The 15,743-nt window shown below is 33.8% G+C and overlaps 2 protein-coding genes across 2 annotated transcripts; both read right to left on the bottom strand.

The window, feature by feature from the left end:
* Positions 1–1,210: 1,210 nt before the first annotated feature.
* Positions 1,211–7,848, bottom strand: LOC11421565 (phenolic glucoside malonyltransferase 1). The gene is made up of 2 exons (XM_039828144.1): positions 7,060–7,848; positions 1,211–2,251 (listed from the first exon to the last, which is right to left on the bottom strand). Exons 1-2 carry the CDS (start codon positions 7,569–7,571, stop codon positions 1,357–1,359), a joined length of 1,407 nt encoding a protein of 468 aa, XP_039684078.1. The 5' UTR covers positions 7,572–7,848; the 3' UTR covers positions 1,211–1,356.
* Positions 7,849–13,814: 5,966 nt separating this feature from the next.
* Positions 13,815–15,479, bottom strand: LOC11425100 (phenolic glucoside malonyltransferase 1). The gene has a single exon (XM_003621412.4). It carries the CDS (start codon positions 15,363–15,365, stop codon positions 13,935–13,937), a length of 1,431 nt encoding a protein of 476 aa, XP_003621460.2. The 5' UTR covers positions 15,366–15,479; the 3' UTR covers positions 13,815–13,934.
* Positions 15,480–15,743: the final 264 nt, after the last annotated feature.

Genomic DNA, 15,743 nt, shown 5'->3' with positions numbered 1-15,743 from the left:
GAAAAAAGTTTCATAATTTGTAGTAGTTGTAAAATATATAATTCTTTAAGTATTCACTTTAACATTTTTAGTCAAACTTCGTCATCTCAACTTCGTGTTCTCTAACTTTTTAGTCAAACTTCGTCATTTCAACTTCGTGTTTAATGCTTATTATAACTTTAATTTGTATTTATATATTATAATTTGTTTCAGTGGTCCACCCGAATCTTTTTTTCTCACTCCGCCACTCCTCCCAGATCCGTCCCTTTGACTAAACTATCTGTAAAGTTAAAAAATCCTTTGTGAGTTGTTTGAAGTTGTAGAGAACCAATACAAGTTGAAGGAAAATAAAAATTTAAACAAGGAAACTCATATGCAAAAGAAATATAGTAGAAAATGGAATATATTTGACTCAAAACTTCAATAGTTGTTTACTATGAAGCACCGACATTCCTCGGATTACACTGAATTATGTAATTTTTTCAAATTGTCCATATCCATATTTCGTAGGTTGTTTATAAAGAAAAAAGATGGTGATTATCACAACCGTTTCTTCCATGTTATGTCTCTCAATCACAACACTTTTGAATTTCCACAAGTAAGCTAGCCTTCCGTCTTGGTGTTAAGATGCACCCACGATAAACCACCGGTCACTGTCAAAGCCGACTAAATTAAATGTGAACAAGTTAAAGGAATGTTTCTTTTGGCCCTAATTCGCCAAATGAATTGAAGACAAAATCAAAACACGGCACTAAACGATGATTGACTTTGAAAAATCCACCAAAGACGTGATCCAATTGAACAATAAGGAATAGCAATTGAAGGAATAACAAGAATCAGCAAATAATCATTATCCACTTGTGTTCTTTTTTCATGTAAATGTATTCAATCGTAAATCATTTTATATTAACTAAAAACAATATTCTAAAATCAATTCATTTGAAATTAGTATTAGCTAACAAATCACTATATTTTTTTATTTGAAATACATGGTAGTACTCAAGATTGTCAAAATTGGGACTTTACTTCAAGTCGAAAGGGAATACAAAAATTGGGATTCGTAAAATCGCAATCAAATTCAAAGGATTTTACTCAAGGATTTTTGTAGAATCGATATAAGAAATCATAAAATCGCAATCAAAATCGATGGATTTTACCTAAAAAAAATAATACTAAATATATGTTACAAATGATATATAGTCATAAATGACTTAGTTTATAAGAAATCATAAAATCGCAATCAAAATCGATGAATTTTGCCTATTTTGGGATTCTACTATGGATTTAAGTTGTTGAAAGTGAAGAAAGTTACAAAATCCTGAATTTTAGGATTTAAATTGGGATTTTGACAACAATTGTTGTTCCTTCTTTCTAAAATCAGTGAGTGCATAATCCTTCATGAAACAAAGTGCTAAAGAAATTCATTACATGTTTATTAAGAACAAGCCCAACTTCAACTCCACCACTTCCATCTTTGCTCTCTGCCAAACCAATGGCTAAACCTCTATCAATCGACACTATTTCCACCTTAGTTGGTTTTCCCCAACCAAGATCAATGTCATACACACCAAATCTATTAGACCCTGCAACTCCAAATATTTCAAATCCTTCTCTTGTCAAACAACTATGTTTATTATACACATCATCAATAGCCTCTTCAAGAAAACCCTTTTCATTTATCATCTTTATTTTCTCATAAATACTTTTAGCAACTAAAGAAACACCATCTTCTTTTATAAAATCTAACGGTTGTGCATCAATGAAATGCCCCCAAATACAGTTTCCAATATAGTTATTTGCTATTGGTGGTTTTAACCTTGTCCTACAATCTACAGCAAACACAAAACCAAACTTCTCTTTATAATTTTGAACTTCGTGGATTGCTTTCGCAAGACAAACTAGCGAATAAGCACAAGCGAGGACAAACGATGATATATTTTGTGGCTTTGATTCTCTTGTATCGAATGTTTCCCATGTTGATAACACCCTTTGCTTTATCTTATCCAAATCTTCGTGTTTGAGTTCAAAAGTAGCGCGAACACAGTCTTTGAGTTTTGGTTCAAAATGGAAATTCTTTAAGCTTCTTTCATTTCTTTTTTGACTTGGGTACTTCTTGGATAAGATCTTGATTGAGTTATTTCCATTTGGGTCTTTGATGATTTCCCTGTTGAATATAGGTTTTAACTCTTGCAACAGAGTTGGTGATTCTTCGGTTTCAAATGTTTTGTTGCATAGATAAGCCCAAGCTTTGATGAAGATGATTGAAGATTTTGTAAAAGAAAATGGTATAATGGTGTATTTCATTGATATGAAAGTAGGGAATATATACAAGGTTTCCTCCATGATTATAGGAGATAAAAAAAATGAAAACATAACTACAAGAAATAAATGGAAAGATATACAAGGATATGAGTCAACTATAATTTGAATTCCAAATTACAGCAAATCACTAAAACTAGTCAATTCAATTAATTCCAACATCCCCTCTCAAGTTGGTGCATGAATATCACACATACCCAACTTGTCAAGAGAACCAGCAAGAGTCCTGGAGGTTACTGCCTTAGTAAGCATATCAGCAAGTTGTTGTTCTGATTTTACAAACGGAAATGCAATAATACCAGCTTCAATCTTTTCTTTGATGAAATGCCTATCAATTTCCACGTGTTTTGTGCGATCATGTTGGACAGGGTTATGAGCAATCTCTATGGCAGATTTATTGTCACAGTAAAGCTTCATTGCATCCTCTTGTTCACATCCAAGATCCTTTAAAAGGTTTTTAATCCATAGCAGTTCACATATTCCTACTGCCATCCCCCTGAATTCTGCTTCGGCACTTGATCTAGCAACTACTTGTTGTTTTTTACTCCTCCAAGTTACTAAATTTCCTCCCACAAAAGTTAAGTAGCCTGCAGTAGACTTTCTGTCATCCGCAGATCCGGCCCAATCAGCATCGGTATAACCTTCGACTTTGAGGTGACCATGGTTTGAGAATAACAAACCTTTTCCTGGAGCAGATTTTAAGTACCTCAGTATTCGTTCAACCGCATCCATATGCGGTTTTCTTGGGTCATGCATAAATTGGCTCACAACATTAACTGCATACGCTATGTCTGGCCTAGTATGAGACAAATAAATTAACTTCCCAACTAATCTTTGATATCTTTGACGATCCGTACTAGGCGCATCAGCACAACAAAAGTTTTTGTGATTTTGTTCTATGGGAGTTTCAATTGGTTTGCATCCAAGCATTCCTGTCTCAGTTAACAAATCTAACACATACTTTCTTTGAGAAAGAAAGATACCATGCTTGGACCTTGCAACTTCGATCCCCAAAAAATACTTTAGATCTCCAAGTTGTTTCATGTCAAAATTAGAAGCTAAATATCGCTGCAAGCTCGAAATTTCATTAGGATCATTTCCAGTCACAATCATATCATCAACATATATTATCAATGCGGTGATCTTACCATGATTATGTTTAAGAAACAAGGTGTGATCAGAATTACTTTGTGTGTAACCAAAAAACTTCATAGACTTAGTAAACCTTCCAAACCAAGCTCTTGGTGACTGTTTTAATCCATATAGGGCCTTTTTAAGCTTGCACACCATAGAAATATTTGAGTACCTTGGTATGCCAGGGGGAGGATCCATATACACTTCTTCTATTAAATCTCCATGTAAAAAGGCATTTTTTACATCAAATTGAAGTAGCGGCCAATCTTGATTTGCTGCTAATGATAGTAATACCCTCACTGTGTTGAGTTTTGCAACTGGTGCAAAAGTTTCTTCATAATCAACTCCATAGGATTGAGTGTAACCTTTTGCAACTAACCTCGCTTTAAACCTCTCAACACTTCCATCGGCCTTATGTTTGATAGTAAACACCCATCTACAACCTACAGTGCTCTTTCCGACCGGTAAGGAGACAAGTTCCCAAGTAGCATTTTTCTCCAATGCTTCCATTTCTGCTGTCATTGCCTGTGTCTATCTCAAATCTGCTAGAGCTTCCTGCAAGTTACTAGGTGTAGATGCAATGGATAATTGAGATGCATAATTAGCATATGACTTGGACAACTTTTGGAATGACACATAGTTATTTATAGGGTACTTTAGCTTACAATTAGGGTCAGGTTCATACCTTATTGGAGGTTGTCCTCTGTTAGTACGAGGGGGAAGAGTGTAAGTGCTAACAACATGGTCAAAATTTAATGGACTAGAAGAAGAGTCATTATTTTCTATATCAGCGGAAACATAATTTTCTGTATCAGCAATAGAATGAATAGAAGCAATAGTTTCAGATGGTACCTCTGCAGAATTTTCTGAGGATTGGATCAGCAGTGGGCTTGAAGTTGAAGAGGAAATTATACTATCATCTTCGGTCATATTCTCATTTCCAATATCTTGATTCTCATCTTCAATATCTTGAATTTCATTTTGATTTTCTATTGGCATAGTATCAAATAACATGATTTCATGGATGCGTATTTCATGATTCTGCACCTCTACATCACTTCCCCTCTGAGGTGAAGAATGGAGTGTTTTAGAAAGAAAAAACAATTCATGTTCATGAAAGGTAACATCCATTGAAACAAAATATTTTTTTGAAGATGGATGATAAGCTTTATATCCCTTTTGAGTGGTGCTGTATCCCACAAAAACACATTTCATTGCTCTAGATTCTAATTTTGTTCTTTGGTGAGGATGTAAATGTACATATATGACACAACCAAAAATATGGGGTGGTAAATTATTGATAGAGTTAAGTGTGCAATGATTAGAAAGAACATCAATAGGTCTTCTAAAATTTAGCACACTTGAGGGGACTCTATTAATAAGATAAACTGCAGAGCTTAAAGCTTCACCCCATAAATAAGAAGGAACATTACTCCCAATCAAGAGTGACCTAGTAATCTCCAAAAGGTGTCTATTTTTTCTTTCAGCTACTCCATTCTGCTGAGGGGTATTAGGACATGATGTTTGATGGAGAATACCAACTGATTTCATAAAAGTTGTCAATTTATTATTATGATATTCTCCTCCATTATCAGACCTAACTATCTTGATTGGAGTATTAAATTGTGTTGTTATCATTTTGTGAAAAACTTGAAAGACACTAAACAAATCACTTTTGTGTTTAAGAAAATATAACCAGGTCATTCTTGTACAATCATCCACAAAGGTCACAAACCACCTCATTCCATTATTTGTGGGAAATGGAGATGGTCCCCAAACATCTGAGTGAATAATTGAAAAAGGAGCATCAGCTCTACTATTATTTATAGGAAAAGAAACACGATGGCTTTTTGCCATTACACAAGTTTCACATTTAAAATCAGAGATATCACAACGACTAAACAATGAAGGAAACAATCTCTTGAGATAGCTAAATGATGGGTGTCCTAATCGCTTATGCCATTGCCAAATATCTTCTATATTTCTAGCTTGTAATCCATCACTCATAGAGTGAACTAGTGCTTTTCCTTTGGGATGTTGAGAGTTACCTTCAAGATAGTATAATCCTTCTCTTTTTTTACCACTGCCAATCTTCTCCTTTGTATGAACATTCTGCAAAATACAATGTGTGGAAAAGAACACGACGGCACAATTAAGGGACTCGGTTAGTTGGTTAACAGAGAGAAGATTGCAATTGAGAGAGGGAACAAAGAGAACATCATAAAGGGATAATGATGGTGAAATTGACACTGTACCAATACCCATAACATGGGAAGAAACACCATTAGCATTTATAATGACTCGAACAGGACTATTAGAGGATAAATGTGTAAACATATATTTATTACAAGTCATATGATGAGTTGCACCAGTATCAATTATCCATTCATTATCACAAGTAACAACAGAAAAACAACAAACAGATTGAGATGTACCTGACTTAGCAACAAATCCAGAAGCACCGGTAGTATTGTTATTGAGAGCATCCTCCTTTTTCCCTTTTGGGTGCCATTGAGGATAACCGTGTATCTTAAAACAAGTATCTGCGGTATGGTTGTTTCCATTACAGTGTGTACATTTGCGGTTTCCTTTATTGGAATTAAATGGCTTTTTCATAGCCATTGCAGCACCTTCACTTTGTGTTGTACAAAGCATGGCTTCTTGGCGATTCGCCTCAACACAGACATTTGCATACACAGTTTGTATACCTGGAAGTGGTATGGTTGCAAGAATTCGACCACGTACCCCATCCAAGTGTGAATCAAGTCCTGCTAGGAATATGTATACACGTTGCGCATTCAGTTTGTTGGTATATGTCTCAACATCTTTAGTGCACACCATGGTACAATCTTCAATCGCATCAATTTCCTGCCACAGTTTCTGTAATTTTGCAAAGTAAGTAACAACGGATCCACCATCTTGTTTAATAGATATTACCTCACAATAAAGCTGATATGCCTTTGATGCATCTTGACTGACAGAGTAAGTCTCCTTGACCGATTCCCAGATCTTCTTGGCTGTAGGTAACCGGATGAAAAGCGACCTAACATCTTTTGTCATTGCATCCAGAAGCCAAGACTTGACCAAACAATTCTCATCTTCCCAAGTTTCATATTCATCAGAGGTTTTTGTTGCAGGTGTGACCTTCTTTCCAGAGATGTAACCCCAATGTTTACGACCTCTGATCTTGTTTTCTGCATTTAGGGCCCATTCGGTATAGTTTGTGCCATCAAGACGTTCAGGTGTGAGGGATGAATACATATCATGTGTATGTGGAGCAGAATTTGATTTTTGAGCAGAATCTGATTTATCACCAGAATCTGATTTATCTGACCCATTCGCCATTTTCTTACTCAGAAGCTAATCTCCAATACCTAGAAATGAGAGGTAATTGGAGTCGGCTCTGATACCATGTAAAAGAAAATGGTATAATGGTGTATTTCATTGATATGAAAGTAGGGAATATATACAAGGTTTCCTCCATGATTATAGGAGATAAAAAAAATGAAAACATAACTACAAGAAATAAATGGAAAGATATACAAGGATATGAGTCAACTATAATTTGAATTCCAAATTACAGCAAATCACTAAAACTAGTCAATTCAATTAATTCCAACAGATTTTCCATCAAGAACAGCATGATGAGTGCTTATTCCAATGGAAAAACCACGTTTTGGAAAAAGAGTTATTTGGAGTGAGATAATAGAAGCAAAAGAATTTGTTGATTTCAAATGTGGTATAAAAGAACGAGACAAATAAGCTTCTTTTGGTGAGTTTTCAATGACATGATTGAAATCTAAATCAGACTCTGCAATGAGCAAGGAAACACCATCATTTGGTGTGTATTGTATTTTTGGGTTTTGTGATTCAAAATCCCAAACGATGTTACCGGCTAAAGGAAGAAAGTGTTGGAGGGTCAAAGAAAGTGAAGATTTAAGATTTGGAACAATTGTTTGAAAGAAGAATGAAGTGTCTGATTGTGAATTTGGGAGGGTGTAGAATAAGATGTATTCTATTGGATGGAACCTTAGCCAAAATATGTCGAAAAAAGTGAGAGAGATTGAGGTTGTTTGGTTTGATGATGGAGGAACAACTTTGATGTGTTCGTGAATTTTAATGTTGCTGCTGCTAGCCATGTGAAACAAAGGAAGTGATGATATTTTAGCTATCAAAGATACATGGGTTAGAAACTAGCAAGCACACAAGCAAGGTTTTGTTAACTTTTTAATTTACTCTCTAAAGTAATACCTATGTCGTCCTTAACTATACATTTGTAGCCACTTAATATAATATTTTATTCAAAATTACACATCCGTTAATTACTTCTTTACAAAACTAACCCTATTAATCAAGTGTGATCAGACTCAAGTTGTTAATGAACTCCACGAAAAGACAAATCATTTGAAAGAAACACAGTTTGATTCATGAATGAATTTTTTTTTATCAGGTTACTTACCTCATAACCGAACTCCAGATTATCAGCATTTCCTTTACCTGATTGAACCAGATTGTTGAAAAGAAAATAAAAAATACTGTTCCTATTAAATTTACAATCGCAAAACCCAAATATATTCTCTCTCATATTATACCATTGATTGTAAAGATAATTATATAAAAGCAACATATAGCGTGTATAAAGTAATTGCTTGTACCACTTTCTTTTTTATTTTTACAAAATTTGTAGAAGGTCTTATAATAAGAGACAAACGTAGTATCTAAATACAATTTGACTCCGAGGCATAAAATATTCGTCAATTTATTTTTTGTTATTAAAATGTAAGAGAATAAATTGACATATTTTTATACACTTTAGTGATTAAATTGATGGGTGTAATATTGTTAGCGTGTAATTTCGACAGTCTCATTTAATTGAGACACTTCTTGAATTTGAGGATTTTCACGAGAAGTGGACTTGACGTGAAAGGGTTTAAAAATCCTAGAGTTTGATAAGACGTGAGTAAGGAATGTAAGACCGTCGAAGCTAAGTAATTACTGTGGAGGTGGGAAGATTTTGAATTTTAAAGAGAAGCGGTTTCCTCAATGAAAACATGGGAGACAAGCGGTTTCCAAATAGAAGAAGTGATGATAAATAGAACTATTACAAATAAAGTCTTATCTGGTCATTTAAAGAAATGCTTGGATCACATGGCACCATTATAAATAGTGTTTTCCTCTATGTTTATGATATGTTAATCTTCTGCCAAGGTTCAAAGAGGAGTGCCAATTCTATTAAGGATGTTTTCCAGTAATATGGTGAGTATTTTGGACAACAAATCAAGTTTGGAAAGAGTAATCTTTAGGTTGGATCCAGAACTCCATTCAGAAGTACTGGTTTACCTAATGAAACTGGCTTTTATCTGTCACCCATTCCTTTGAATATATTGGTGTCCAAATATTTTAAGGAAAACATAAACAAAGACATTTTGGAGAGATTTGTGATAGAATCAAAGTTAAGCTTGCCACATGGAAAGGTGTTCTTCTGTCTTTTATGGGCAGAGTTTGGCTTATCAAATCCATTATTCATCGTATGTTCATCTATTCTTTTAACATCTATCTTTGGCCTATGAAAATTTTAAAGCAATTAGATGGATATTTTAGAAAGTTTATATGAAGCGGGACATCGCTACTAAAAAGGTTTCCACTACCTCTTGGGAAAAATCATGCTTACCTATTGAAAAAGGGGGTTTAGGTATTAATTAGGTCCTCTAGTAGTATGAATGAAGCATCTATTTTCAGCTTTGTTGGAAGTTTTTATGCACAAATGAAGACTGGACCATACAGTGCAAACCAAGGTTACTTAGAAACAGTGCTCTTGTTTCTCATCATATATTGATGACTAAATTTGTGAAGTGCACCAACCCGTTTTCAAGTAATACAATAGTAAGTGAATCGTTTTCACATGGATTGTCATTTCAACTAGACAACTACCTAAATTTAAACAATAAACAAAAAACAATTAAAATTGGCAACCCTAAACTTAATGCAAATGTGTTTCTTACGTTAGCACAATATTACTTTTTGTAGCTTACTTGATGTGCTAACTAGTTTATTGGCATTACGGACAAACATGATATAAAGTGAAATATTTAGCAGATTTGTGGTATTGTTCTGCAAAAGAGAGTATGAAACTAAATGTTTTGCTACACAGGGTATAAAGTAAAAATAAATAAAAATACTAGCCTCGGACATACCGACTCTAACATTTTATTTGACTTTTTTTTTATGATTTTGACTATAGCATCCGTTAGACCGACTCTACTAAATATCCTTGACTTTTAGAATTTGACTTTAGAGTCGACCCAATTAACTCTGAAATTTAGCTGACTTTTGGGTGACTGTAGAATCGGATGGCCAATTCTATACGATTTAGTAGTCTGGTTTAAAGTTGACTTTAGTGTTAGTGTAACCGACTCTAAATGTTTAAGATAGCGTCAGATTGGCAAATCTAAATGAATTTGTTGACTTTTTTATTTTAAATTTAATAGCCTCAGCCGCGTGAAGAGTCGGTTTTAAACTCGGCAAAGCTGACGCTATGTTAGCCTCGGAGGGTAACTAGTCGACTCTACCCAATAGCTTCTAATTTTTTAGTCTGTCCCCGACACTGACGCTAATTCAGTGTTAGCGTCGGTTTTTGCCCTATTAGAGTGGGTTTTTGGTAGACGCTAAAACAATGTTATCTTGTAGTGTAAGCTTTGTTACACGTTTCTGCCCCTATGGTTAAGCATTTTTCACTCTCTTTGCGCTTCTTCCCTATGATGGTTAAGCATTCTTCGTTTCTTTGCACTCTATCCATGTGGTTGTTAAAGCCCTTAGCCCTATTGCTTTGTTGATGGCATCTTATGTTAAGTGGTTAAGCCTATTTTGCGGCTTTTGCTTAATGGTGAAGCATTTTGATTCATAGGCTCCTGATTATTTTCTCAAGTTTCTTCTCATTTTTTGACTGTTTGGCATGGAGTTGTTGCACAAGTATTCCTTTTGAAGACACTAGCATCAGTTTGGCTTATTGCACACATATTCCTTTTAAGGACAGGGTAGCATTTTTAAATTTTCTTTGTTTGAATTTTATGGCTTTGTAATCTTAACTCAAGTTTAGAGTTCTCTTACCTTGAGTTTAAGTAGACTGTTAAGAATAATGATAGTTATTAGTTAGTTTAATCGTAAGTTAAGGGTCAAGGATAAAATTAGTTAGAACTATTGATCAGTAATGTTAGTTAGTAGTTAGTAGATGCCTATAAATAGATTTTTATATACTCCGTCCGTTCTAAAATGTAAGCAAAAAAATTCAGTTTCTTTATCCCAAAATGTAAGTAAAAAGGACAAACTTATATCCTATTTAATCTTTTTTTTTTAATCATCTTTTCAAAGAAAAACTTTTGTTATTCTAATAAAATTAAATGCAAATTATATTCAATTATATTTCTCTTCCATTTTCTTCCTAATCAATAGCCAATTAAAATTATTTTTACATCTTCTCATGAAAGTTATTTCAAAAAAAATACAAAAAAACTATATTTTAAATTCTTATATTTTACTTTGCTTATTAATAAATGTGATTTGATTTTCTTTGTTTACAATTTGGGACAGAGGAAGTACTCTTTTAGTTGAACTTTCTCATCTTGTAAGAATGTTAATATTCAAAGGATTTCATAGTTTCCCTCTACTTTTGCATACATTCTCAACAAAAAGACAAAATGATAATAGTCAATTCAAAGAAAGAGAAAGGCAGCAAATAACATGCAGCTTATGACAAATAAGCGTGCTAGCTGGAAATAAGACCATGCCACATCTTTCTTGGTGACGTTTGGAGAAAATGGAATTTCTATTTTGAAGCTGGGATTTCTAACGTTAGCAAAGTCCAAAATTAATTTGTGCCGTAACAAGTGTTCCGTTAAAGGAAAATACTAAGGAGGGTCTTAACAAGATAAGTAAATGAAACCAATAAAATAAAAATCTCATAGAAAAACGTATAATTAATTTTTGAGTAAATAGACAATTCCCCCTCCCTTCCGAAATTGTAAATTTCGTCAATTATTCTCCTGAAATTAACAAAATTTCAATTACCCCTCTAGAATTGCATAACGTTAATTAATTTACCCCATCCGTCAAATTTTTCTGTTAGTGACATTTGACTGTTTACGGTTATGATCAAATACCCCCCTCAAATTTTGCACTTATGTGCAAAATGCCCCATAAACTTAAAAGTTTATATTTTTTTTCCTTACCAAAAATCATACATTGAGTTCTTCAATTGTACCTATTGTTATCAAAATTCTATTCACAAGAACATGAATGAATATATGTCAAAGAAATAATGGTTTTGTCATGTGCAGCCTTTTCATTCATATTTCATATATATCAACAAGGAGCAAGATAGTTTTTACAAAGAAGGTAAAACTATAAACCAAATATTAAAAAGATATCAAGTTGTTGAAATAAACCAAGACAAGAATGTCATAGCAGCAGAAAATTGATATCTATCACATAACTTTGCACGACAGTGTGATCTACCGACTTCATGCGGAAGATCTGTGACACAATCTATTTAACATGCTGCATGCAGCTAATAGATATGACATTTCCTGCATTATAAAAATTATATCATTAATTAAGTTGCAAATTCACAAACCTAAGTCTTGTTTCTTCTTTCTTCTGCAGATATTAACCTATGAATTTTCTTTATGGACACACAATTATCAAAGACTTGTGTACTCTTATGAATGCATACTCTAACATAATTACCAACTTGTGTAAAAAAAGTCTTCTATATATGTCTATATTTAAAACACATGAGATTAACATACCTTCCAAAAAGATTTATATGACCAATAGTTGCATAAACATACATTCCATAAAGATTTATACGATCAATAATTGTTAATTGTTTATTTTTAATATCTTTTAAGTCAAGGATAAGAAAAAAATATATAAAAATTTTCAAGTTTATGGGGCATTTTGCACATAAGTGCAAAATTTCGGGGGGGGGGGGGGGGGGGGGGGGGGGTAATTTGACGGAAGGGGGTAAGTTGTTTAACGTTATGCAATTTCAGGGGAATAATTGAAGTTTTGTTTATTTCACAGGGATAATTGACAAAACTTACAATTTCAGAGAAGAAATTGCCTATTTTACTCCTTAAAATTGCCTACTTACAATTGTGCTGTAACAAGTGTTCCGTTAAAGGAAAATACTAAGGAGGGCCTTAACAAGATAAGTAAAGGAAACCAATAAAATAAAAATCTCATAGAAAAACGTATAATCAATTTTTTAAGTTTGAAAATTGTTCTTTCCATTTATTAAAAAAGAAGCTTGTTCTTTTCACTAAAAATGTTTCTACATTTTTAGTGTTTGTAACTAGTTACTATAGAGTATTTTCTTAATCTTATAGTTTAGTGATTAGAAATCTTTTTTTTTTAAGATGAATAAATGAGATGTTTAGGGATTGAACTTCGATCCATGTATATATTATATTATGTCATTGCCAAATGAGTTAAGTTCATACGGACTATAGAATAGTTTAGTATAAAATTTACACAAACAAATGTTATGAGAGCCAACCCTAAAGGGTATTGAAATCAGTTCCGTATGAGGTAAATTCAATTCCCACAACGACGGTCAGATCAAAACCCTAAACCAAAGATAATGCTTCAAAGTAGATTCACAACAAACAAGAAATGACCAATACAACTCGCAACCCAGAGTCTATATCTGGAAATAAAAATCAGAAACTTAACCACCGAAAGGACAAGACGGTTGAAGACAGTCTCTAGAGCAACATAACGACCAACAAAACACACCATGAAACAGTGTAAAGCCAACCTGAGGAATCCTAGAAAACAAAACCTGAAATAGTGAAACAACCTAAACTAGATCGTTAACATAATGTTGGCTAATCATGAACCACAACAACCCAAAATGTTGAAGAAGTAGATTGCGAACAATGAATCACATATCAAATCAGCGAATCCATAAAAGGTAAACTCGTGAACATTGACTACTTGCTTTAGAATGAACGGCGATTAGGAATAGGATGGAGCCACCGTGGAAGGCGGTGGAGTATGGAGTTTAGGGGTGGTACTACATAAATCAAGTGCACCACCGACAATGTTAGGCTACATTTTAAGGGTAAAGTTTGAATATTGAAGGAGGTGAGAGGATGAGGAGGTTGGAGGTGGTTGTAACGCTCTTATCTCTCTATGCTCAAAATTCAACTTCATCGGTTATGCTCAATTCAATTTATATCTTTCAATATCTTTTATGTAAATTTTTGTTAATATAAATCAACTTATAGTAAATTTGTAACCAACATCGACCTTATAAAATCAATTTATAGGAAAATATTTTCTACCACCAAAATTACAAACCAAAACTCATTTGAAACGTATTTCAAGAAAAAAAACTCTATCTTTTTTATTTGAAGTACAAATCCAAAAAATTTAAGGCGTGTTAACAACTGGTTATATCCGTAGAGGCTAATCTCTATAGTTGCGCATGTTCTCCACAATCAATTAATGCAAAGTCCTTCAACAAACAAAGTTCTAAAGAGATTCATTACATGGTTATTAAGAACAAGCCCAACTTCAATTCCACCTTTACCATCTTTGCTCTCCGCCAAAGCAATGGTTAAACCTCTATCCGCAGAAACTATCTCCACCTTTGTTGGTCTTCCCCAACCAAAATCAATCTCATAAACACCAAATCTATTAGACCCGGCAACTCCCATCATTTCAAGTTTTTCACTTGCTAAAGAAGCGAATTTATCAAACATATCACTAACTCCATCAAGAACACCCTTTTCATTTATCATCTTTATTTTTTCATGAATACACTTAGCAACTAAAAACACCCCATCTTCGTTTATGTAATCCAATGGTTTTGTATCAACTAAATGTCCCCATACGCAGTTTCCAAAATAGTTATTTGGTAGTGGTGGCTCTAACCTTGCTCTGCAATCTACGGTGAATGCAAACCCAAACTTCTCTTTCTCCTTTTCAACTCCATGAATTGCTTTTGCCAAACAAACAAGCGAGTAAGCACAAGTGAGAACAAAAGATGATAAAGTTGGTGGCTTAGAAGTTAATTCATTCGTGTCCAATAATTCCCATTTTGATAATACCATTTGCTTTATCTTATTCAAATCTTCACGTGTGAGCTTGAATGTAGAACGAACATAGTCTTCGAGTTTTGGTTCAAAAGGTAAAATCTTCAAGCTTCTTTCATTTCCTTTTTCATTTGGGAACATCATGGTTATTATCTCCGTCCAGTTTTTTGTGAACTTATCACCAAGTCCATTGTCTTTGATGATTTCCCTGTCTAATAGAGGTTTTAACTCTGGCAACAAAGTTGGCAGTTCTTCTGTTTCAATAGTTTTGTTGCATAGATATGCCCAAGCTTTGATGAACATGGTTGAGGATTTTCCATCAAGAGCAGCATGATGAGTGCTTATTCCAATGGAAAAACCACTTTCTGGAAAAAGGGTTATCTGAACTGAGATAATAGAAGCAAAAGAATTTGTCGATTCTAAATGTGGTACAAAACAACGAGACAAAGAAGCATCGTGGGGTGAATTTTCAATGACATGATTGAAATCTACATCGGACTCTGCAATGATCAAGGAAACTCCATCATTTGGAGTATATTGGATTATTGGTTCTTGAGATTCTAAAGGCCAAACGATGTTACCAGCTAAAGGGAGAAAGTCCTTGAGGGTTAAAGAGAGTGAAGATTTGAGAATTGGAACAAGCTTCTTGAAGAAGAAAGAAGGGTGTGAATGTGAATTTGGGAGGGCGTAGAAGAAAACACGTTCTACTGGATGGAACCTTAGCCAAAATATGTCAAAGTAAGTAAGAGGGGTTGTTGTTTTTTGAGTTGATGATGGAGGAAAAACTTTGGTGTGTTCATGGATTTTAACGTTGTTGTTGTTGTTGGAAGCCATGTGAGCGGAAAGTGTTATTTGAATAAATTTGGCTAAAAATTTTCTTCGCTGTGAAAGATTAGAACGAAGCTTTATTTTAAGGGGAAAAAATGAGAAGAGAGACGTGTGGACGAGAAATACAAAGAGTTCAAAATGATAAGAGGGGAAAAAAAGAATATCATGATAAATTAAAGTCACGAATAAAACTAGATTAATAAGCAGACAAGAACTTTTATGTTGTTGTTTTATTGGTTATTTATTTCTTAGAACGGCAAAGAAAATATTATTGTTAACAGATAAAGAAATTGCTTATAGAAAAGTTAAAAAAGAATGTTGGAAAATATTGGGTGACAGAAGAAAAGGGATATACGGCTTTTGCTTCCTGTTTCTGGAAGAACA

The sequence above is a fragment of the Medicago truncatula genome, chromosome 7, assembly GCF_003473485.1.
Source record: "Medicago truncatula cultivar Jemalong A17 chromosome 7, MtrunA17r5.0-ANR, whole genome shotgun sequence".
Lineage (NCBI taxonomy): Eukaryota > Viridiplantae > Streptophyta > Magnoliopsida > Fabales > Fabaceae > Medicago > Medicago truncatula.
This window is presented reverse-complemented; position numbering and strand designations above follow the sequence as displayed.